Source organism: Leptinotarsa decemlineata, unplaced genomic scaffold, assembly GCF_025532065.1.
Source record: "Leptinotarsa decemlineata unplaced genomic scaffold, Ldec_3_MD MMD2_tig00026299_RagTag_RagTag, whole genome shotgun sequence".
NCBI classification, from domain to species: Eukaryota; Metazoa; Arthropoda; class Insecta; order Coleoptera; family Chrysomelidae; genus Leptinotarsa; species Leptinotarsa decemlineata.
The window spans coordinates 4989082-5016122 of record NW_027412676.1 but is presented as its reverse complement, the minus strand read 5'-3'; the positions used below and the strand labels follow the sequence as shown (position 1 = coordinate 5016122).

At 34.4% G+C, this 27041-nt stretch overlaps 1 protein-coding gene across 5 annotated transcripts in view; it reads right to left on the bottom strand.

The window, feature by feature from the left end:
* Nucleotides 1-1628: 1628 nt before the first annotated feature.
* LOC111507191 (growth arrest-specific protein 1) overlaps nucleotides 1629-27041 on the bottom strand; it is a 56076-nt gene continuing 30663 nt past the window's right edge. For 4 of the 5 annotated variants that reach the window (XM_023162475.2, XM_023162476.2, XM_023162473.2 and 1 more), the window contains exons 2-4: nucleotides 23286-23527; nucleotides 5581-5857; nucleotides 1629-2797 (exon numbers count right to left, since the gene is read on the bottom strand). In XM_023162475.2, the coding sequence (XP_023018243.2) occupies nucleotides 2571-2797; nucleotides 5581-5857; nucleotides 23286-23522 (741 nt within the window). In that variant the 5' untranslated portion in view covers nucleotides 23523-23527 and the 3' untranslated portion in view covers nucleotides 1629-2570. Of the gene's footprint in view, nucleotides 2798-5580; nucleotides 5858-23285; nucleotides 23528-26181; nucleotides 26331-27041 lie in introns of those variants that run through there. The other variant, XM_023162477.2, reaches the window with a different exon arrangement.

Here is a 27041-nt window from a genome sequence, read left to right as displayed (position 1 = left end):
ACTCCAGATCACTAAGCCTAAGGATTAAGTGGGAAGTGGGAAAAATACCAGCGTGATTCAAACAGAACTGACTGGTATCGCAATCTCCACAAAGGAAATAACCAGGAAAGACATTTCTGGCAAAAGCATAACAATCTGCAGTGATAGCAGACAAGCCCTATTAGCCTTGAACAGACAACGTGTTACCTCACGGCTAGTACTAGAATGCCACCAAGACTTAGCCAAAGCCTCGGTAGATAATAACATTATCCTGAGGTGGGTGAAAGGGCACGACAGGAGTAAATGTAATCGCATTGCCGACTCTTTAGCCAAGGAAGCGGCTGGAATAAGAATTTTAGGACCCAGGTGCTTGAAGACTTTGACAATTGTGGAACTATATTCCATTAGTTTTGATATTTATTTCATATATACTCCGTAATAATAGCATTTCCTGTAACTGGATACTCCTGGGGAAATAAATCGTTCAACTAGCCAAATATTACACCCATGATCAATCCCTAAAGAGACGGTATGGAATCAAAGGATGTAATCTTGCCAGGATCACCCTGGGTGACCCTCAGCCGAAGAAGTATCTGGCGATGACCAGGAAAAATCTACGCTAACAGAAGGATTTCTGACTGGCCACTGTCAACTGAGGAAACACCTCCATAATTTAGGGCTAGCGGACACACCTTCACGCAGGATGTGTAAACAGGAAAATGAAACTGTCAGGCATGTCCTATGCGAGTGTCCGGAGTTATCGTCAATAAGAGAGTGTGTGTCGGCAAGTCTTGGCCTACACCTGCCGATATAAAGGAGATGTCTCCTATTGACCTGTTCACCTTCCTGGAAAGGACAGGATGGACGATGACCTAGGAGGACAACTCTTCGGGAGGAAGTACAATGGGTCACATGTGGCCTAAGTGCTGTGGGTCTACACTCACCCTCCCTCCTCTACGGATACAAATATAGATTGGACAGTTTCATTACACAGTTTCGTTACACAGTACATAAGAAACTTCAATTGAGCATGTAGTGAATATTGGTAGATATTAGATGTAGTAGATATCAGGTTTTTTTATTCATGTAATAACTCCTTGTGGACCTGTTTTAATAACATATAAATAAACAAATATCTCGAAGGAATTGTCCAGTCATCACCCGAAGACGATTGTGGATACTAAAAATCGAAAGTAACTTGGTTTGAAATATTTTTCAAATAATTAATTTTTTCTTCTTATTTTTATTCTTTTTCTTTTCTTTTAAACCTTTAGTCATTTTAATTTTGTATCTTCATTATTTCATTCGCTTTATCGTCTTTTAATTTCAAGTTTTGTTGGTTTATATAATTGATATTTCAGTTATTCATTTTAATTTCATTTATTCTTTCATAGATATCGAATCATAGTGGAACCATATTAGACAATGGAAGTCCGAACTGATGAAACTATTGTTGTATCGTTAGTGAACATTTTCCATTAGTGCAAATTTACTTCCGTCTTCAATACCAAAATTGGTTTGAGAAGTTTTTATTCCTCCCAGAAAATATTTCGAATATTTGCCCGAGATAAAATATTATAGGCAAATCATTAACATTAACACACGATTCTTTAGAATGTGTTTCTCAGGATAGGCGAAATAAAATATGATTCTGTAACGAAAATGATATTTATTACATGCTCTAAACATTCACAAAATAAAACTCCTGACTCAATCTATGTAACTGAATACAAAAAAAGAAATGACTTCTATATACACAGTAATTAATTTACATAAAAATTAGTCACACTAATAAAGTTGAACAATAGGGATGATATGATTATATTCAAACTGATTTTATTTAACAGTTAAAATACATTATTTTCTATTTTCCAAGAGATACATTCGGATTGATAACTTTATCATATTTATCAAGTTGATGTATTCGACCAACTCAATTACTCAATATCGAATACAACAATGGGAAAAAATCTGATATACAGAAAGAAATGCCGCAGATCTATTTGAAGCCAGATTCTGAAATAACTTAAAGCTATATACAGCTGTAAGCTCTCTTTGGTTGAACATATTCGGAAACTCAAGTGTTTGGCAGAATTAGAAGTAGTCACTGGTATATGGTTTGTCTTCAGATATATACAACATTATTCTAATTTTTAACTACTGTACAATTTACAAAATTCAGAGTAGATGGGAAGATTTCACCAGAAATATAGGTTGCTTGTTCGAAAACAGTTCCACAAAATTTTTTCAAGAACTTATTGAAACGACATGTGAGTTATTATTGTCTCTTATCCTTCGGCATTTGAAATATACTTTCCCGGTAAGGGCCATGTGGATTAAAAAAAATATGATCCAAAGTCAAAACCTTGAAGTGGAATCATATTATTTTTTTTTTATTTTCTGTTGCCGGTATTCCAATACAACCAATAGGACACCACCATGTAATTCAAGAAGGATTTCTCAGTTCCCTTGAGTTTAAATCATCGATTAAATCACTCTCTAAAGCTTCATTACAATGAATAAATACTGTTATTTGTAACGAGGTAGATTCAGGAAATAAATTAACTAGTATCTTATTTAATAATTCAGTTTCAGGTCACCAGTGCCGCTAATATTGTGAGTAGCAACGCCCAACTGATTTTTACGTTCATTCCATTTCCGGCAAGAATAACGGTTGGTACAATTTCTGCTTGATCTTTGTCTATTGGTATCGTTTCTTCACCTGTATGATGCGTTCTGTTATGGTGTCTGGAATGTTTGTGGAAACAGAGCTTGTTCATATTTCTCTGGATTCCATGACAGTCGTAGTCCTCGGTACCTGCAAGAAACATTACATTACATAAATTAAGAGATCAAATCAGCGCCTAGAGGGTTATACAGAAACATATTTTAATGTAAGGCTTAATATCCAATAGTATCTTAGCTTATGTATTGAATTTTTTTAAGTTAACTTGTATTTCATACAATATTTTTGCATAATGAAGAAGTGGAGAGCGAAGAAAAATACTGTGTTGGGTCTTCACAAAAATAGAATACTTGTATTGCTGACCCTTTATTTGACCTACTGTTGGCCAAAATTATAAGTCGATCTTCAAAATATTCAAATCACGAATATGAATTATTGACGATTGTATACTGATTTTCGACAGCGACCGCCAAACCTCTGCAGTTTTCATTGCAAGGAAAGTAGTTGAAACCAGAATAAAAAAACAAAACATTAGTGATTTAACATCAGAAAGGTTGTTTAGACTTGCTCGAAAACGTAGTAAGTAAGGAAATGAACCCTTACGAAGACGCCAAGATGTACATGCTTACTTATACTCATGTTTGCTCTCTGAGGACAGTAGTTTTCTATCGTTCACAAGAAATTTTTTATATTCAAACGTGAATATTTTCAGGAGAAACAAAACACTCCAGCTTTCTACTTTTCCATCAATATACAAATAGAGGGAAATTCCAAATGAAGGAAGACGTGTAAGATCATGTTCAGAAGTTCATTTCAGATACGAATCACCAGAGAAAAATCCATCCGAAATAACTACTCGTATCCTATATACGCCTGCCACCTATTCCAGCTATTGGTAACGAAATGTGATACCAGCTGGATATATACTCTCATGTGTTTGCTTGTTAGTGGTCCCAGAGTGTTAACCTGCTGAAGTCGATTGCCAACATGTACTAGCTGGAGGCAAATCAGACGCTGAATTACTTCAATACCGAAGTTGCGCCGAGCTCTTCCGTGGACGTCGTTCCCAAGGAGTTGTATCAGGAGTTGGCACATCCATCAGATAAATAAAATTCGAATACACGCATTTGTACTATCAAAGTTCTACTGGTGACAGCATTAACTATTCAATCATTTTTTTTTATCGTAGGTAAGGTTGTTGATGGTTGAAATCATATACATATTTGTAACAAATTACTTTTTGACATTGATTACTATCATCTTTCCTCTGGAAGATTCCCACATTTCTTTGTATCAAGATGGAAAAGTAGAAAGCCCAATACTGTAATTTCAAATAAAATATTTCAATGAACTGTCTGTAAGAAACATGGTTTGTTTGTTTTGCGTTTGAGTTATGTTATGAATGATAACAATTTGGAACCGTTAATTAACTACAACTGATTCATTTACATAATGAGGTCTGTTTACTGTTTCCATACTTTTCTTGGGTTTCATTCATATTATTATATCGATATTATAATTTCTCATAGACATGGGACATATTTTGAGTTTTTTGCTCAAAGGGCTATGGACGATGTAAATTTGAGTTTATCTGCTATAATAAAAAATAATTTGATGATAATTACTACTTCTGAGCAATGACTACAACCAATTTTAAGTAATCTACTGGCATATTAATTTTTATTCATTTGTCTCATAACTATTCTTCATTTTAGCTTTCACTCCTGTTATATTATCAATGAAGAATATATTCCTTTTTCATTATATATATTCTTCCTGATTGATGTTTTCATTATGTATCGTTTCTTTTTTCAATTTTTTATTGAAATACGCTTGGTTCTATAGTTCACATATATACTTGAAAAGAACTACAAATATTCTTAACAAAATTATGTTAGGAGTTAGTTAGGTTAAGTACCCCTTCCCAGGGGGAAAAAGTGACCTTTCTACTTCTATCTTTGTCCAGCTAGCAGCCAACCAAATATTTATTATCTTTAAAAAAGTGGTTTTTCCATGAAGATGACTTTAAAGCAACTCTCCCCAAACTGGAACATGTATACAACTACCTGACCCGGGAAAATTTGAACAGCTTTAGAATTATTGAATGCTGTTTCGAGCTGAGTTATATTACCTTTTTTATATTATTTGTGAAGCACGAAGTCGAGCCATAATAACACGGCCAGTGTTGCTAGACAACTGTCATGCGCTCCAGTAGATTTTGTATCAGAAAAACAATAGACTGATACAAAAAATTAAAGAAAATATATTTCACGTACACACATAGTAATTTCCACTCTCAAAAAAGAAGCTTAAAAGGCAAAACAGAATATCTACTGCAAGAACACTAGACATGGCAACACTGAACACGGTTCTCCTCTCGCAAGATTTCATCTTCACATGCAGGGAATTGATTCGCAATATTTCACGGTGTAATTGAATAATGGCTTCGTTGTGAAAGATTCGAACTTCATGTTCGCGGCATTATGAATAACACTGTGATGGATAATGCTGACTTTGCTTCTATTATATATTATTAGTATAACAAATAATCTTGGGCGCGCAAGTTTTCTTTAGTATTTCTGAATGTTTCGGTTACATTTTACCATAGTTAGTTTCCTTTTTTATTACGGCCCCAATAATAGTTCGAGTTTTCCTCTATATCTCTGGAACCAGAAGAGCTGCATCCGATTTCAATGCATCATTCATTAGGACTTTGAGATGCGTAACTTTTCCACGTTCATGAGATCCTCATCTAGAGAAACGAATTTAAATATCCCTGTACATACTTGAATGGTTTTCTTTCAATCATTGGAAGGGGGGCGTATCCCCTTATTGCATCTTAAGTGATATTTAAGTAATTGATATCTCAACTTGATACCCTCCAAAAGTTATAACTGCAATTTCGAATTACTCACCATCACATTTACACGTCTTGAGTTTGGCCGCTTTTTCCTGTCGCCTGAGGATATTGATTGAGTTGTTACATCGCGGCGTGCATTTTTTGCCATGGAACATCGCTTTGCAGTACTGATTGTAGTACTCGAAAGCCTTGGAGCAGATAGCGTCCGCCTCGCAGATCCACTGGGCCACTCGACAAGGTACGACCGGCGAATTCATTGTTTCTAACACCAACGGCGCGCATATGTCTGTTCGGCGCTTCTGGTCTTCACAGAAGTGGTCACTGCATTGGCACTGGAAGAAAAAAAATACATAAATCACTTTATCAAAATGAAACATTTTTTGGCAATCACGGTTACGAAATTGATCATAAGAATATATAAGCTTGCACCTTCTATAAGGTCGGGCTTATAAGGGGGGGGGGTAATTAACAGGTGAGAATGGAACCGCTGGCGTCATATAAATCCAAAGCAAGCACTGTTCTCAAACATATATAAATTATTTTCCCCTGAAAAGCACCCCTCCCTGAAATTCAGAAATCAACCTCCCCCTAAATTTTGATCTGAATCCGGCATCGACCTTGTATATCAGTTGACTTCGAATGTCTTCGGAGGTAATAGGCAGAAATAATTTTTAGGATTTCGGGATTTCGTCAGTTTGTCAAGAAAGTATTTTTTCAGTACATACTTTTTAAACTCAGAATCTGAGAGGAGAGGAGGAACACTGATGTTGAAATATTCATGAGAATGATCAAACATAAGATGATATATTTTATAAAACAGCACTGAATCAAGCAGGAAAAATCTACTGAAAATAGGGTAAATAAATCTTCACATATATTTCTTGAGTTTGTACATTTGAAATAAGTCGAGATTGCTTTCATTTTTGAAATTCTCTGAAAAGTAACTCCATTTAAGAGACGTTGAACTATAGAAAATTCTTAATAAAAACATATGATAATGAGAAATAACTCATCAATTGCCGAATGTGGAACTTTGATGACAAAATATCGAGTGCAAGGTAAAATCCAAAGGATTAAACACAAACGTTTACTATTTTGTCTTTGTAGAAGGAAAAGGTGTATATAAAAGTATGTGTTTCAACGCGTACTTTATTGATGACATCTGCTGTTACCAGAAAAGCAATACTTTTTTTGAGAACAAAACACAAGCACTACAGAAAAATTCTTAGATGGCTCTTAGAGCGGTGCTTGTGCGAAAGTAGTGATTCACGTCGGATTTGAATCGCTGGAGATTGAATCCATTTGGAAAAAGTTTCTGAGAAAGTTCATTCCACATAAACGCAGATCTCCAAATGAAAGAGTTCTTGAACAGTGAAGTTTGAGGTGTACTGAGTTGAACCTTAAAACGAGCAGCCACAGTTCGTCGCGTATTTCTGATATGTACCGCTCTTGGTGGAATCAAATGTGCCAAGTCACTTGAACACTTTCCGTGAAAGTATCTATACAAGAGACAAATCTCCAACCTTTCTTCGACGTTCCAGACTATCAAGTGATGTCTGCGTCTCCAATCAGGCGAATGGCTCTTTTCTGGATGGAATCCAGCTGTTTCAGTATGCTTGGGGGCGGAGCTCCATACATGGGAACAATACTCCAAAGAAGGTCTGATCTGAGTATTATGAAGCATCAAAAGTTGTTGAGGTGTGTACAGTTTTCTGGTTCAGTACAGTGTTCCAAGCTTTTGATAAGCACAATCGTGTTGTGATTCCAGCGACATGATTGTGTCAAGACATATTGGTGTTCATTTTAACCCCCAACAAACTTATCGGAGCAGAAATCGGAATTGTCTGACCTGCTATTATTATATCCGGTTCGGAAAGATTTATCTTTATGGAGAAAACCGATGCCTGGGTTTTGATGGCATTGAATTGAACTTGGTTAAATTCACCCCAATTCGAAATTACTTCTAGATCCTCATTAAAATATTCAACCTCCCTTATTCAACCTTAGATTACTGGTCTTTTTCAGAATATCTTTGAAGTACAATAAAAAAAGGTTGAAGAATATGAATCCTTGAAGTACATCAGCAAGGTATGCGAGAGAAAACCATCGATGTCTACTTGTAAGTGAGAATCTTTAAGGAAGTTGGAGATCCAAAAACGAATTCCGATTAGTAAACTACAAAAAATAAGGTCATGGCCCTTAGAAATCAACCGCAGCATCTCGAAACATCCCGTGTTTCTCGATTGCATTATTACAAGGGTGGATAATATTTGGGTTGATTGGTAACCGATTGGTTAGTAAGTTCCACTCATATAATCACCGCTATTGTGGATGAAGATATCTGATTTTTGATGTAGGACTCAGTAGGTCAAAGCAACTGAAGCATTTGGGCTGCTCAGTGTGTTCCGTGCCTTTTGTTTGACATTTGCTATGAATCACACGTTAGAGAGCAAATCTTCGTTATCATTTCACTCTTCAGAATTTGAAGCACCACAAATAACAGAATACAATTGAGTTTTTGCTTTCTTCCTGATTTTAAATATTGTTTAGCAATAGCCATATAGCAGATCTACGGTTGTTTGGAAGATGTCTCTTGCCAGTTTTAGGTTTGGACTGATTTCCAGCAGTCTTTTAGTAAGTAGCAAAAACAGGTTATTGGTGGGACAAGTTCAAGAGCCTACAGAACAGTGGTACAATTTCATTGAAGTATTTTTCAAGCATGATGGCTTCATCAGAACCAGAAGTATGCTGATATCATTAGAGTTGAAACAAACTTAAAGCCAGGTGAAAGTTCAAATATAATTTCGAAACTTTCATCTAGTAAATCTGTAATGCAAAAATTTTCGCGATTACGGTTTGGTACTTACTGGGTAATTTACTCAAAACTAGGTCAGACGACCCCAATGGAGACTTTACGGTGTTTATTGAAATTCAGTTCTGGTTGTTAAGTAGAGAGTATAGAAGACTGCTTATTGTAAAAACATCGCTATCGGTGAACTTGCTCATTACAAATATATTAAAGTTAATATTATGGATAATGAGATCAATAAATATGGAAATTTCAGTTCGGGGTGAATGATTCTAAAGTGACACATATAAGACTAGTTGAAAAAGTATCTTGGCCAAAAGTTTACGCTTCAAGAGGTTAGGTCTATATTTGTAAATGTTTTTTTTATTAAAATTGAGAAGTATATCACCCTAATCGAGGCACCAGTTTGAAGTGTCTTGTAAGTGTTTTGATACCGATGAAGGAAAAGAGAAATGTCTTTTTTTTTCAAGATTATTAAAAAAGTTGTACTTGCTCTGACCGAATTCTCAAAATTTTCATATATATTAAAAATACAACAGCCCCATCAAATCCACTACACCAAAACGAATAAATGTTGTCTAGTTTATAATCTTTTTTCTCTCTTCTTTCAGTTTTCTCATCGTGCTTCTCTCTTGCCATTGTTGTTTAGTTCATTATCCCTTTTTCAACACTATTTTCACAAATTTTCTGCTTTAGCGAATTCCATTTATAGTATTGCTTGAACGTAATTTTTTGTTTGGCTTTCGGTTATGTGATGAAAATCCGTGACACTCGATTAGGTAATTAATACTTCTTAGTGAGATTTCAACAAATCAGATTATGAAACCACAACACTTGCTTGACGAGTACCTACCAAAAGAAGCCTGGAGGAGCTAATTATGTAGTTGAACGTTTCGATTTCATAAGAGTATACTCTTACGTGAAAATTTATTTCTGTATTTTTTTGTAATGTATTTTTTTTTAATCAGATCTATGAATGTGTAGTAATGACTCGATTTCTTCATTCTAATCTCTTTGGAGATGTCTTGTCGTCTTTTTACCATTATAGAAATGAAGTTGCTTCAATATTTCGCTGTGTCTACTGCAATATTCTTCTGTTTACGGAGAAAATTTTCATTAAAAACATAAACTTTACAGCCAGATTTCTAACTGACTTTGTATATAATAGCAACTATACTCCTATTAGTTGTGTCAGTGTATTGCATTTCTTGATGATGATCCACTTTTCTTATTTACCTGAATTGAATATTTCATAATGAACCGATTTGACAAATCAAACAGAACAAGAAAAGAATAGAATCCGAAAAAAAATAACTACATGTAAGTAGTGTTCCTTTTGTAATACCGGTTAGCTGTTAATTTTTTTCCAATTAGTCCTCGTCATATATAATTCATTTATTTAATTAGCATTCAACTTTGCGGCAGTTTCCGTAGTTGGTTCGCATTCCAAATGGATGTGACACGTCACCTTGTTAGGCGTGCATTCAAGAAGAAATGGCTTGATTATGCAAATTTTGAAGACCATATCATTGCCGTCCTTCCTTCTGAAGCATTACTCATTAGAGATACGACCTTCACCTAACATCTCCTATGAGGTTCTTCAACATCTCAAAGAAAACCTGTTCCCATATTTAGAAATTACCAAGGCGTAGTGAGTGACATTAGTAGTTTTTTATATGTGCAGGTTTTTCATTTGATCAATCTACAAGTAGGCACTGTTTGCACTACGGAAAATCCGCCCGATATTAAACTGAAAATGAAACACCTATCTTTTGCACATGGTGAAAAGTTTTGATGTATTTTGCTGACGTATTTGATGTTATATTATTACAGCTTTGTTTAATTATTGGAATTGATGGGTCTTGTTGAAGAGAAAAATTACGTGAGTTGACGACCAAAGAAAATATTGATCAAGGCGATATGCGGCGAAGTGATTTTTTTATAAATAATTCATTAATATGTCAACGTGAGACCGAAGTAATCATAATTTTTTCGTCAATTATAAATTGGAAAAGGGTACAGTGCATGTGATTGATGTGTATGAATTTTCGAAAAAAACCTAGCTCAATCTCAAAATACTTAGAACTGTCAAACGATCTAGAGTACACGAGTGCAAGGGGCATTGTTATTGCTCACATCCGCAATACTTTTAGTCAATGCTGGCGCAGATATTCTGTCATTAGAACAGCCAAAGGAAAAGTTGTGGATTCTATTCCCACAAACTAAACGTATCAAAAAGTATTTTAACAGGCACAGCGCTTCAAGAGAAAATGTTGGTAAATAATGCTGCTGGTGCTGGTGCACTAACAAGTAGCCAAAATCGAAACTTGTCTTTTCCACCTTCTTCGACAGTAGGAATCATTATCAATGATTGCACAAACTGTACATTCAATATTCATCTACAAGATTGATTTTTGGGAAAGAAAGTTTTTGGCTTTCTACTACTCCATTTGATACAAAAAAATGGATGAGAGAATCTTCCAAAGAAAGTAAGGAAGTAATCAATTTGAAAATAAGTAACTCTATACATGGATGTGTAGATCATGCAAAGAAGTAACTTTCAGATTCAAACTGAAAGAGAGTCCTCCTGAAACAGCTACTTTCATATAAACATTGAATTACACGAAAGAAAAAAAATTCTTTCGAAACAAATACTTCTATATGAACACTGAATTATACAGAAGATACTTTTCTCTATTCAGTTTGTATATCGAACATTTGTTGAGGAATAAGAATAAGATATCATTCACATGAGTTCTACTTTGAATGAATGGTAATAAATTGTACTCACATGGAACACTGTCACCCTAACTGGTATACACGTGTTTCGCCTTAAGACACTTGCCCTAAGGCTCTTCAGTACCAAATTGGATAACATTATAGAAAATACACACACTTCATTCATGAATTACGATTTTGAATGTCACGGAATAAGCTTGATCTGCTTATGTCATCGATGACATCGTAATGACATTCATTCACCTATTTGATTTAATCCCAGCCATGAGGAATCTTATTTGATTTGAAAGGGTTATATTTTTAGGAGTGATTAATTTTTGGGAAAGAAAGTTTTTGGCTTTCTACTACTCCAAAAACTTTATTTCCCAAAAATTAATCACTCCTAAAAATATAACCCTTTCAAATCAAATAAGATTGATTTGTTTTTGTAGTATAATTAAAATGAATAGTTGTTACAGTTCAAATCAGAAAACATTTCATCTAATTTTATTGAAATTATGATCGAGTCTGCGTAACCGTGAACAGTGAACATGTGAGTGTTACTTTTATAAAGGTATGTAAAATGTAATTTTTTGTAGAGATAGACGAAATAATGTAATTTGCACCTCGGAGAAAAACTCTATTGTCTTGATATTTCCTCAGCTAACAACAACATAATGACATTATCTCAACATCATATGTATATCACAAGAATTGATATCAATAGCCCACAATAGATGTAGATGGAATGAAAGGAAACATATTATTCATTACAAACATATCAAAATTTAATGGTGAAATTTTTAATGAAACCTACATCACTTTTAATCTAATCTAGCTAACATTAACTGCGGGAAAAATGACCGAATTTATCAAGAATATAATATTTGTGTATCAACATTTTCAATGAAACTGAATCCAACCTAATCTAGGCTATAATTTCTTTTAAGAACGAATCATTAGCACTACAGGAAAATCTTAATGGTACTCTTAGAGCGGTGCCTGTGTGAAAGTAGTGTGGACTTGAATCGCTGGAGATTAAATCCATCTGGAAAAACGTTCTTAGGATGTTTATTCCACATAAACGCCGTTCTCAAACAGTGAACTATTGTTGTACTGAGTTGAACCTCAAAACGATGATGTTCGCGTCTCCAATCAGGCGGATGGCTTTTTTCTGGAAGGAATCCTTTAGCTTCAGGCTATGCTTGGAAGGCGGAGCTCCATACATGAGAACAATACTGCATAGAAAGTTGCTGAGGTGGTACAGTTTTCTGGTTCGGAACAGTGTTCCAAGCTTTTGAGAAGCAGCCTTTGCAATGCCAGCGACATGATTGTGCCAAGACATATTGGTGTCCATTTCAATCCCCAACAAACTTATCAAAGCAGAAGGCCGAATTGTCTGACCTGACATTATTATATCCGGTTTGGAAACATTTACCTTTTTGGAGAAAACCGATGCCTGGGTTTTTGTGGCATTGAATTGAACCTGGTTATTTTCACCCCAATTTGGAATTACTTCTAGATCCTCATCAAGATATTCAACCTCTTGCTGCTGGTGAAGATGTGCATCCGCAGCCGATGTCCTAGAATCTGAATATAATGACGAGACATGTGCCATGTCGTCAGCAAAGCAATATGTTGGATTTTTGATTTTTTCCAATAAGTTGTTGACATACAATAAAAAGAGGGTTGGAAACAATATGGATCCCTGGGGAACACGAGCGTTGACGATGAAAGTATTCGAGAGATATCTAATGACGGCCACTTGCAGAAAACGGTCTTTCAGGAAGCTGAAGAGCCATACACAATAATGATCCGACAAGCCATAGTATCGAAGTTTGGCCAGCAAACCCTCATACCACACACTGTCTCTCCATGTTTCTCGATTGCGTTATTCCAAATGTAGGTGACATACGATAGAAGATCGCCTGTTGATCTTTGTTTCCGAAAGCCATATTGATATTCAAAAAATGGATTTTTCCATTAACCAGCTGCCGTCTTCATATGAACGACAAGCCTCTAAAGTCGGAACTAGTAAGAACTTATGATTAACAAGAACTTGTCTTTTGAAGTGCCATTCATAGAACTGGTCAAACGATACACAGCGGTGATGATATCCATCATCAGAGATGGATATCATCATGGATCCAACCAAAATTCAATTCAGGGATGATTACATGAGTGGAGCTACCTAACAAGTCAAATACTAACAAAAGGTGAATACGAATCATTATCAAGAAACTTGAGAATGGGATGCATTCTAAACTATTCATGATCTAATGACAATTGGAAGTCCTACTGCTGATATTGCACGGAATGTTTATTTACTATCCCCATTTTAATGTTAATTTAAATACATTAGTTACCTTCTGGAGAGATCAGAGAAACGTAAAAGCTGATGAGCGTGCTAGACATAGATCCTCAACACCATTTATGGACATTGAACTAGCTGTGGGAGTACCAAAATAATCGATATAAGATTCTATCAGAAAATGAGTCAATGAAAAACATAATGAATGTTGAAAGAATATATCTGTGAAGACACCGGAAAGGAAAGTACATCTTTTATGAAGGGACTTCAGGAGGTGCATAAAAAAATAACTGAAAATCTGCTCAAACAGAGCAGGGATGGGCTCGGAATAATTACAAGACCATGTACTGGATTCCGTCTATTAGGAGGATATCTAAACAATATATAATATAATATATAATATAAGGACGTCGACCATTCATGGACAAATAAAATTTTCTGTACAAGGAAGAAGATTATTGGAATGAGTGTTTTGTGAGAATATTCGAAGGCAAAAAGAAATAAAAAGGATTTTCTGTTGAGATATTGTTAATTTTAACCTATGTGGGTCTTTGAGGTTTCACTGTTTTATTCATATATATTATATTCACCAAATATAATTTTGAATAATAAATTGAGCTTTGTTGTTTGGATTCCATGAATTTTTATATTCATGATCATTTGGAGATTTCAGATAATAGGTTTAAAATTCCTTCAATTTGATCTCCACTCAATCTAATCCGTGTCATTAAAAATCTGACATTTAACTTCAATAAATCTGGAAAACTACATCGTTTATATTATCTGAATACATCAACCAGAATTCCCGTATAAATCACTAAAAAGATTATTATGACATAAGCTGTGATATAATATTATCGCCACAATTTATTACTGCGTGATTCGTGATATGCAGGCACTTCAATTTCATCACTTTGAAGTAACTTCTCAAGATTCATTAATGAACCTTTTATCAAACTGTTAATGATTGATACTGACAAATTATAGCGGATATTATCATCATTCATATAAATTTCTGGGTCACTTGAAACAAACAAGTTCAACGGGGATCAAAAACCTTTGTGATTGGTAAATGGCAAGGATCGAGTTACTACTTGTAATAATGTGAATTATGGCTGATCAATCTTCTACGAAAGGTCTTATTATGAACTTGAAACGAGTTGTTTGACCGTATGATTTTAAATTCATTTATTGTGTAAATTTTGTTTTTTGGTGCCGCTTTTTGTCTTTCAAATGCTTTATTATTAAACAAAAATGTTTGGGAAAAGTAGGAAGAAAAAAGTAACTACTTCTGTGCATGATCTACACATTTGAAGAGTTTTTGCTATAGTTATATTCTTTCTTCTTTTTTTTGAAAGTTTTTTTTTGAAAACTATGTTATTTTCGTTTCAATTCAATAATGAAACTGGGCTGGGAAAATGGAGAAAATTCCTTTCTATTTTCTTTTCTTTTCAGATGTTCCCAATTTTTTTTAATATATACTGGAGAGGTAGAAAGTCAAAAATATTTTTCTCCTAATAAGGTAATTTCCCTTAAAAACGTCCCTTTTTCAATTTGGGTAGAAATGTATTTTGAAAAATTATTTATTTTACATTTCTTGGTCTATTCAATATTGAATTATTTAAACACGGATAATCGTACACATAAATCTCTAACAAAAAGTTCCCATCCAATGAGACAAGTAAAAAAAAAACTGTAGCATATGAAAGATCAACAAAAATGATAATCTTTCTCTCAATCTGTGCGATTGAGGGATGGCCACTATTTTCAGTTGCCGTGGCGCTCCGGTCCGAATTACTCATTTTTGACTGCGAATTCGCTCTGTTGACTGCAGAAATATCAAGAAACTTCAGAAGTAAAGGAGTGATCAGTCAGTTGGTGATATGTCGGTATTTCACATGGCACACTCTCCCAGACTGTGCCATACAAGTCAGTATCACGCTCCAAAGGTGAAACGATTCCTGTATGAGATCTTCGGTTGCGATTATAACTCACAAAAGCACTATTTTTCAAATAAATGATAGCACTTATATTTACTTGAAACTAAGTACTTTCGTGAGTTACAATTACAACCGTAGAACTTGGTTATCAATACAATTAAGATTAAAAGTTAAGACTTTTGAGATGAACCTATATTGAGGATTCCTTCCTAGCATATACTACTAAGGAACTTTCTACTAATATGAATATACTTAGTTTCTCAGTTCATAAATACTCACTGAAAAGTGGATAGTTTGGTATTTCTTACAAAGAGACCATCTATGCAATGGCAGAAAACTCAACTAATCGAAGGTAGTTGAGAGTTCCAATGGCAATATGTTCAATTTTGACAGCGACTGCATGTTGACGAATCCCGTTCTTTTTCTTTGCAGCGTTCACGTCAAACAGAAAACTAGATGAAACAAGTATTCAAGAGCGTTGCATTCATGTCTGACAGACACCAGGTACCGTTTTTTCAATCTGTGTTCAATCTCGTTAATACTAAAATCGTTTGCAATCGGTATTTCTCTAACTCTATTTTCATCTAGTTGCTTGTCTGCAGTGAAAGCTGCAGAGAGGTTGAGAGCGACTTCTCATTCTCAGGATTGGTCTGGTACTGAACTAGAATTCCAAGGCCACCAAAGCCCAGGCATCGGTTTTCTTCAAAAAGATATATGTTCCGAACCGGATACAATTATGTCAGGACATACAAATTCGCTTCCTGCTTTGATAAGTTTGTTGTGTGTTGAAATGGACACCAATATGTCTTGGCACAATAATGTCGCTAGAATTGCAAAGGCTGCTTCCCAAAAGCTTGGAACACTGTTCCGAACCAGAAAACTGTGTACACCTAAGCAACTGCTTTATAGAGCTCAGATCAGACCTTCTTTGGAGAATTGTTCACATGTATGGAGCTCCGTCCTCAAGCATACCCGGAAGCTGCCGGACGATATCCAGAAAAGAGTTATTCACATGATTGGAGACACTTGCATCACTTGCAACCTCGATAGTCTGGAACGTCGAAGAAAAGTTGGAGATTTGTATCTCTTTTATAGAGAGTTTCACGTGAGATGTTGAAGTGACTTGGCACATTTGATTCAACCAAGAGCGGTACATATCATAAATACGCGACGGACTGTGACGGCTCATCTTTTTGAGGTTCAACTCAGTACACTTCGAACTTCACTGTTTAGGAACTCTTCCATCTGTAGAACTGCGTTTATGTGGAATAAACTTCCTGAGAACGTTTTTCCGAATGAATTTATTCTCCAGCAATTCAAATTCATCGTCAATCGCTACTTTCGCACAGAAACCGCTTTTAGAGCGCTTTACGGATTTTTCTGTAGTGCTTGTGTTTTGTCCTTGCAAAAATATAACCACCTTGAATTTGTTTTCAGTTATCCAATTCAACAGACCAACACAGAACGCAATTTGGGGGTTGTTTAATGATCATATTCCGCAAAAAATGTGTCAAAATGATATTATATATGTCTCTTCATTCACGTAAAAAAATCGTTTTTACCGATATTTTGGGAATGTACGACATTATAGAATTTATAGAAGCATCTGGGATCCGGTAACTGAATTGTATGGCACAAAATAGGTGAGTATGTCATGCGAGATGCCTAGACGCTCGGTTCAGAGCCTATCGAATGACCCGCGCCAGGAATCGCACGTTGAAGCATAGTACCTCGTTAACCCTTACGCTAGTCGCGATTTTTGAAGTTTGTCGTCATCCGGAAGTAAACGACAGTCAGATGCGAATTGAGCCTTTTCAGGGCAACAAAAAGTAGGTTAAATAAATACTATATCGAATGTAACTAGATTAATTTTCACTTACTTGGAATGCTATCCCAATTTTTAGTTCTATTCTTGGGTTTTATTAATCTGTATTGAATTAGGAACTGGTAAAATTTTCATTGTGCTTCTTCTAGATACACGCTTGAGAATAGTTGGCTAATGAAAAAACTATTTCAAAACCTTCAAAAAATAGCTATTAGTTAACTAGTTTAGTGATCTAATAATTTTTCAGAAAAAAGGTTGGTTTGGTAACAGGATCAATTTTTTCTTAAACAAAATTGTTTCTTTGCCGACGATTCGAATTTAATTAAGTTCTTTTTCAGGGCTCTGTAACAACTGAAGAGTTGGACGATCAAAATAGAAAATGCGCCCATTTTTTTTCATGTTCAACGAGAGCTGTGGGGTTCTTTATGTTCCGTTTCATACAGTCCATCATATGTTCTGAAACTCGTGTTTTCAGATACCGTCCGGTTTCACCAATATAGCATTTGTGACAGCTTCCACAGTTATATTTGTACACTAAATCGGATTGTATTTCTTGTGGTCTTTTTGTTTCGAGAAAAAATGCTTTCCAATTGTATTTTCATTTGAAAAGGTCACTTTAATTTGTTCGCTACTGATAGCATTACAAGTTTATCAGATGAATTTCCTACTAGTTATCAGTAGTTATTTATTTATTTTTTCAGTTCAGGAAGTTATTTAGACAAAAATAGATTCGGTAAAGCTATCACAACTTGAGATATGCAAATCACGTAATTTCATACTCGTTCAGGTATTGTATTGGGCGGTTTTTTCAGTTTCAGATATTCATATGAATAATAGACAAGATTCAGTTATTTGAAACCCAGGTATGTGCAGTATGTGACTGTCTCGTGAGAGTTTTAAATAACAGTTTAGAGAGGGGATACAAAGAGCTCGTGAAATTGTTTGTGAGATTCGATTTTAAGAGTATATATGGGAAAAAAATTATCAAATCATCATTCGATGAAGAAAATATACATTTTTAAAATAACCTAAAAAAACCTCTCCAAATGAGATTTCATTAAAAATGGAAACGGTTGAATAGATCAGCTTTTTGGATTCATTTCTGGCATAAGTTGCGATGAGTTCTAATCCCGTATAAAAACCTAATTTTATTTTGGTGAATTTTCTACTCGGTTATAATTGTGGTGAATAATTTGAAAAATTCAAATATATGGATATCTGAAACATTTTTGATGACTCTACTCTCACTTCAACCATAATTGCTTTTGAAGCAATCAAATTTTTGTTTACAGTTAATTTTTTGAAATTGATTCCTTCTTTTCTTTGGAAGATTCCCACATGTTTTGTAGAAGAGAAGTAGAGAAGTAGAAGGTCAAAAACTTTCTTTCCCAAAAATTAACCTCTCCTAAAAATACTCTTTCAATTTAAACGGAGACTTAATGTTTCAATCTGGCAATTTAGAAAATATGGAATATAAATCATTGAAAAATATTTTCAGAGAAGATTTTGAAATGAGGTATAGGATGAAAAAAAAATCAAAATTATACCTTGAACAATACTTTATAATGAAAAACGTCAAACGTGTTAAATTTTATATTTGCCCAATATTGGCAAGAAAAGCTTCAATCGCAATTTGTTCACTGTTCCAATTTTAGGTTCTTGAAAATAATTACCGATAAAAAACTTCTGAACCATGAAGAGCAACAACACCGCAAGTATTTGGAGAACCGCCAGAAAAAATGTATTGCGTGTGGTAGATAATGAACCGAATATAACTGCCAACATTCTTTCAGGTATTTAATCTTGTTGCAAACTTAGTTTCAAACAGTATGTTCTCGTTTCAATCATCACATAAACACATCACACACATAGCGACGCGCTATTTATTGCACACCTTCAAAATTAGAATAGGCAATCATCATCAACACTGAAGTGTTTCAGCGAACTGGAAATGCATCTTCGAAATGTTTCGATTTTCATGCATTAATAAGTTTTTCCATATTTTCAGATTTCAAAACATTAAATTTCATTATTTGCTAGAAATATAACGTACCTATGTCATAAGCTGACGGTTTCCCGATAGACGAATATTGAGATTGGAATGAGCTCAAATTGGGTTCCTCCATTATTCTGTCGCCTTCCTACAAAACTTGTTCGAGTTGAGGGTCAAAAAGGATCAAAATCTATGTATTGCATTAAAAATTGGGAGCTCTTAGCGTTGCTTCAGATAGCGACAGAGTTTTTACACAATATTTCGTGAAAAATGTTTTCCTCAAATATGGTCAAATGAAAAGAGCTGAGGATGACAACATTCTGTATTTATCTCACTAATATTTCTGCGCAATGTATGCGGATTTCGAAGAGAAAATGTCCATATTTCGTTCTAGGATGATTTTCTGTATTCTTTGGTTGGTGTAATTTGATCAATTTCAATTTATATTAGTTTCAAAAACGTTTAATGGCCCTTCTAACATGTCATCATTTCAGAAATAATAAAGTTTGAAAGTAATCAGTTCAACTGAGTAATCTATAATCACTATTGATTATCATAACCCAGTCCGGTACCTACCATTGATGAGATCTATGACAGACCAAACCATCGCTGGTGGATATGGTATTGCTGACATCATCTAGTTCTCTGTTTGCAGTGAAAGCTGCAAGGATATAGAAATCGATTTTTCATAACCTGGAGTCACTTAGGGAACTTATCACGAAAATTCACTTTTTAACATCTTTGTCATCACCTCCCAAGAAGATTTCGACTAGTGCTAATTATTTCATTATTTTTCATTACTTACTATTGGATTACTATTCGATTTTAGCGTTCTCTTGGGATTAATTAATATTGTCCTTCGATGATCACATATCAAGAATAACTCAACATGTTTTTGGTTTCGATAGATTTTCCAATACTTGAAAAAAATCATATGTTTGACAATTGATCGAGCTTTTGTTATCGATTCCTGGGCGTTTTTCATATTTGAAAAAACTAGTGTCCGTTTTTCGTTTGGCTCATTTTCAAACTTAACTTTGGTGATTACACGAAAATACACGAACTGCACAAAAAAAATTATGATTGTACTGGTTCAATGTCAATAATATGTGATGCATTTACTGAAAGGTCAATTGGAACCAGGGTCATTTTATTGTTTGTAAAATCTTAATGGTATTTATCTGAGATGGACTCTTTCTGTTTCTCCCTTTGATTTATTCGCTTCAATAAATAATTCTTTTCAGAACTAATGAGCTATTCTCAAGTGCAGTTTTTTTCGCTTTTTATCATGAAGAAAAGATCTCTGAAAACTGTTTTTCAATATATAACGGAACTAATAATAATTCGAAAGAGCTCTATAGTATGACCCACGTTTTCTCAAAAATGAAGTATTCAAATCTTGAAATGAACCAGTACTTTTTTCCTAGAAGACATCAGTTGATATATTGTCTTCAATCTAAGACCGCCTGCCCGGTACTGACGATGCTCAACAGGCTGAAACAGCTGCCTACCGATGGCTCTTAAATTGAGGTCAATTCCTACGAGAATGATCAGAATAGCACTTATCCATTTATCTTTTGATTTTCAAGGAATTATTTTTCAGCAGCTTGACTGCATTAACCTTTTTCGATTATTATATATTATATATATTGAACCGCGTCCGGTGTTTTTAGTAGTTCGACGTTTCGGCTTCGACTGTGAAGCCATTTTCAAGAAACAATCACTGATATCTCAATCTGCCTATATACTCTTCAGGTAGTGACACGCTGTGAGGGTTTGGTAGGAACCGCTTGTAGGAACTGTAGGAAATGTATCGCACCGTTGATAGCTTTAAATGTACCTCATTTGTGATGGAACTGGTCTGTACTTGATGGAAATCCATTACTTATTCAAAAAAAACTTCATTGTGAGATTTTCACTGAATAGTTTACAAAACCACAATTTGTGTTTCGCTATACAATAACTCCATCTAGCCTTTTGATACTGTATGTGAAAATCTCACAATAAAGTGTTTATGTATATAGTATGTTTGAATTCTTTGAAAGAAATATTTTTGTGGACAACCTGATATTTATAACTGGTTTTTGGTTATATAACTTTTCACAATCTTCCTTTGATGGTCGTCTAGTTTTTGACGTATGTCAAAAAAATTAGAGCTATTCACAAATTGAGGCGAAAGTTTTGTGGCGAATTTCAGGTTCTGAAAACCAAAAGATTGTTTTCCGAAACGTTGACGAAGGGCGTTGGGTTATATCCGACAAGTGTCAGTGCAGGATTCTCCACAGAAGTTATTCCTGCATATGCTGTTGGCGATACAACTATATATTTTCAATTATTGGAACACACTTGCAGACCGGTTTCGGGCTGTTTGGCCACTCGTCAGTGCAAGGTAGTGTATATCATCAACATAAAGTCGATGATTTCCGATAATTGAAAATCGAATTCCGTCAGAGTATCAATCCTAGAACTAAGCTGAAGCATACAACAAACAACAGGTTTGTCGTCGCCCCATCTGCCTGTGAACGAGGTAACCAACTGTATATCCGAAATTTGCCCAATTCCTGGTATAAGGAAAGAAAACTTTCACATATAGTCAGTGGGCATACTTGAAGACTGACTATAAATCAAATTATCTAAGAACAATTCGTTCTTAGATAATTAGGGTGTCATCTGACTTGGGCCACCCCCATCTTTGAATTTTTAAATACGGACCTGTATTTTTGGTTATAGTTTTTGGATCGTAGACATTCACTTTATACTGAGGAATTAAATTTTATTTTATATTTCCGGATGTTTCGGTAATATTTGATCATCATTGGGTGAATTATTCCCTTTTAAATTACGGCCCTGGAAATTGGTTGACTGAGTTAAATAAAAACGCAATAGCAACTTTCACGTCTCCCTATGTACCGTAGAGTTTTTAGAGAGTTTTTTTTATTTTTAGGAACCTATTCATATTTTTCCATATTTCCGTTGCTCTGAGCGTTTTCTACAATTAACTTCGAATAAGAAATTTTTTTATGATTATCTGAAACATATCTACAACAAAAATATATCATGTGTTTTTATGAGCAGAAAAAGAAATGATAGCAATAATAACATCCGAAACGAACACTATAATTGTAATGAAAATTGAAATGAAGTAATTTATATACACACAAAAATAAATGGCGCAATAAATGTTCGAATTGGAGTCCTTCCATTTCGAGACAAATAATGGGCCAATAAGATGGCCTGCAAGATCTTACTATTTTGGACTATTTTCTATGGGGGACATTTGAAAAATATAGGATTTACGCTGGCAGAGAGATAGAAAATGTTGAAGACTACAGATTGAGGATTTTGAATGATTTCGCAGCAATGCAGCAAATAAGGGCAATAAATAATATGAAAAGCCGAGTTCAAAAATGGGAGACGTGAAAGTTGCTATTGTGTTTTTATTCAACACAGTCAACCAATTTTCAGGGCCGTAATTCAAAAGGGAATAATTCACACAATTATAATCAAATATTACCGAAACATCCAGAAATATAAAATTTAATTCAATTTCTCAGAATGAAGTGAACGGCGACGATACAAAAACTACAACAAAAAATATAGGTCCGTATTTAAAATTTCAAAGATGGGGGTGGCCCAAGTCAGATGACACCCTATATAAAAGATTCATGAACATATTCTGATAGCTCACATTATGTGTCGATGGCAAAATGTGGACAGATTTTCAATATGTCTGCGAATAAAGAAGATATAGGCAAAAAAATAATTTGGGATTTTTTGGTTTTTCCTGTTTATCTCCAGAACCAGAAGAGCTATATTCGATTTTTGTACATCTTCGAATAGGTCTCTGAAATACGCAACTTTGCCACGATTTAATCGACACTCTATCTCTTACCGTTTACGAGATCCCCGTGTATAGAAACGAATTTGAATGGCCCTGTATATGTATTATGATTTGAACGACGATTTTTTTGAAATGGTAACTTTCACACAAAATGAAACATCAGCACTTTTTTGTTCATAGTTCATAAACAACATTAGATGTGAAAAAAGACTTTTTTGAAAAGGCTAAGTGTTTCGGAAAATTGAGCCTAATTTATAGCGATTTTTACAGTGATTCAAGTATTATATTTATATTTATTCAGATATACATATATGTCTACTCACTTCCATCAGTTCTTTTCCTTCCTCTGTGGAGGTTAGTGCGGTTAGAGTATACTGGCAAAAGTCCGGGCAATATGTTGGAAAACTTTCACCCTGCAGTACTGCTGAACATCCCATCAAATAATTCTGAAGTGCCATTCCACAACCCACTCGATAAGCACACTTCATACGAGCTTCTTCACAAGGTATGGCCGATGTCTCACCCGCTAACCACGTTACTGACAGCATGATTAACCACATACCGCCTGAAATGAAAGAAGAAAATTTTACATTTCAATCAGGATTGAACGTAAAACGAATGAAATTCTCATGAAAAATAAGAAATAAACCTTTCTGTTTTTTACCACTTCTATCTGTAACTAACGTTACTGCAGTTTCGTCCTCTGAGGACATTTTCAAACGTATACATTAAACTAATTACTAGTCCTCAAAGGACGAAACTGCAGTAACTTCAGTTACAAATGAAAGTAGGTCAATGTATAAGTTTGAAAATGTACTTATAGGACGAAGCTGCAGTAACGTTAGTTACAATTAAAAGTGGTATAAAACATAGAAAGTTTCATTTATCATTTTTCATGATGATTTCCTACCAGGTAGTAACTAACGGCTATATCCTAAATTCATCAAGTGAAATTAATTGGGCCCTTTTACGAAAAAAATGCGTTTTATCGAGCTTTTCTCCAATAATTACTGACGGAAGAGTGTCTTGAGCTAGCGAAAAATGTTCCATTCCATATATAAATTATTAAATGATATACCATGATTTCAACAGTTTCGCTAGTGATTCCTCCGGGATGGACAACAAGAGAGAAGCCACATATATATCTCCAACAAAAGTTGATTCAGATGTGTGTAAATAAGCATTTCATAGAGGAAAAGATTTTAAATTTTGCTGCCAGAATGGATGTCATCGATTTGTCATTATCATGGCAGTGTTAATGACTTCAGTTGGATATGAAATGTCTGCGTGAGATATTTTAAATGATTGAAAGAAAACAAAAGCAAATTATTATTACTGGAGTTTTTTCCTCAACACCAAACCGTTATTTTAACACCTCGAGACGTGTTTCGATCACCAAATGATCTGGATGTTAAAATAACTGTTTGGTGTTGGGAAAAAACTCCAGTAATTTTCATTACTACAGCAAAGGTTCCAAACAGTACATCACAAGTTAAACCAAATTAAGTTGGGGCGTTCTATCAATCATACATCAAATATCAAATGCTTTATTCGAGCCTACTCATTTGTAGGGCATATACATTCCATACTTTCACTTCATTTCATTTTCATCTACACATGCCATATAACCTGATTACTATTAATAATAATAATACAAATTATAGTAATTATTGGCGCACAAACACCAAAAAGCGAAGTTCAAACTTTCAGATCAAACCTCTGTATCTTTGTAGCTTCCACTCAACAATAAATAGTATTATATACTATTATTGCTTCGAAAGTTTCGTCCATTTTGTTTTTTGTAGCTCACTGTCTCAATAAATATTTATTTCTTTGGAAAAAAGTTTATGGCTTTCTACTATTTCCTCTTGATACAAAAAATGTGGGAATCTTCCAGATTGGTACTGAAGAGCCCTAAAGCAAGTGTCTTACGGCGAAATATCGATGTCTACCAGTGAGGATGACAGTGTTCCATGTAAGTGTAATTTGTTACTATTCATTTAAAGTAGAACTCCTGCGAATGATATCTGATTTTATTCCATAACAAATGTTTAGAATACAAACTGAGATGAGAAAAGTATTTTCTGTATAATTCAGTGTTCATATAAGAGTATTTGTTTCGAATTTTTTTTTCATGTAATTCAATGTTTATATGAAAGTAGCTGTTTCAGGAGGGCTTTTTCTTCCAGTTTCTGTCTGAAAATTACTTCTTTGCATGATCTCGCCAACCGACTACCATTTCATCAAGCACTTCAACTACTTTCTCATCGGTAGAACCTCTGCCAATCAGAACCATGCAAAGATGGCCTTCGTTGATTTCATCGAATCCCGAGCACACAATTTTCATGCTGACCGAATTAATCGACTTGTGTTAAGTTGGCTAAAGGGCACTGATTCAAATGACGCTCATTATCATAAAAACGGACAATACAGAGAACAATTTACTCTCAGACAAAAACATTCAGTAAGTGGTATATATGACTGAATAAATGAACAGCTCCGACTGAGGAGTATTCATATTGTATATTATAATAAATATTATTATAGTATTATTCATCCATAATATACCTTTGAATTTATTGAAACCACTTTTTCCATTTCACTAATCGAATCAGCATCATCAGGAGATGATTTAGCTATGAAGCTATGCTTTTACAATAGTCCATACTCTAAATGTACAACGCATTACAGTTTTTGGCTATTGTTTCTAACATTGCTATAATAAAAAGCGATGGAAAAAATATGATACCGCAATGAATTGCTCAGTGTTCATCATATTTAATTTTTCATCAAAATTTTTTGACCGCCCCAAATCATTTCTTTTGATGGAAGTGTTAACTTAAATATACTCTCATGTCTCATAAGACATATACATGCATGTGAATGTAGGAAGTCAACATAAGGTTCGAATGACTTCACTGCTCTTTACTATTATCGAATTTGATAGAACGGTTGACAATACCAGTATGAATATGAATTTCGATTTAATATTGAAACCATTCTAAACCTGTAATGATATTTTTGATTTTGTGATGTTAAACCACATTATGATTATTATATTTTCTGTCTGAAACTTTTTAATTGTTCACTCAAACTATATAATTCTCAAACTATGTGTAAGCTGCACAGAGTTCCAAAAAAAAGTCCCAAGAACTTGAACTTCAAACAGACGAATGACCCACTTAGATAAAAGTAAATGAAGCTTCGAAATTAACTCACTTGTTTTCTCGTTTCGTGCACAATATGATAACTGAAACTAATATTCAGTCCTATCGGTTCCTATCGCAAAAAAATATTAACTGGTATGATCCGAATGATTAAACCCGTATTTCAAGGCATACGTGACCAGCCACATGCATGCTTCATAAGGTGTTATTGTCACTCACAGTATCAGCTAACTTTTGCAATTTTTAACAATGCGGAACGACAACCTGCATTTTATGTGTCATTATTAGTTATCTAATTTTGTTTATTCAATGAAGATATGACCATTATGATTGTTGTTCATTACTTTTATTAGCGATGAGTACCTACAAATGACAGTTTGATTACACAGGTGGATACAATTTAATATGTATCATACTTGGCAATTTTTTGTACCGGAGGAGCAACAATTCACGTGAACTTGTCGTATTTAATAATTTTGCCTATCGAAAAAAGCTAAGACAGTATAAAATAAATGAAATTTTATTTGTTATGTCTGAGTTTTGTTGCGATAACTATGCTCTTCAATTCTTTGGGAAAATGTTCTTCCTGTGTGACCCATATATAGACTATTATTCGTTCTGTAAGCTACGTTTACGCATTCTTTCTCCAAAAAAACGGGCAATATTATTGGTTGGTTCACCCAAATATAACAATCTTCTATAACTGAAGAAAAGAGAATTGAAAATTTCTATGTTTTTTACCATTTTTATTTGTAACTAACGTTACTGCAGTTTCGTCCTATATGGACATTTTCAAACTCATACATTAAACATTAAACTAACAATGGTTTATTACATTAGCCTTTATATAGCACCCCTGTAGGTAATAAAACAGGTACTTGGCTTGATTGAGTAACTCAATTTACAATGCGG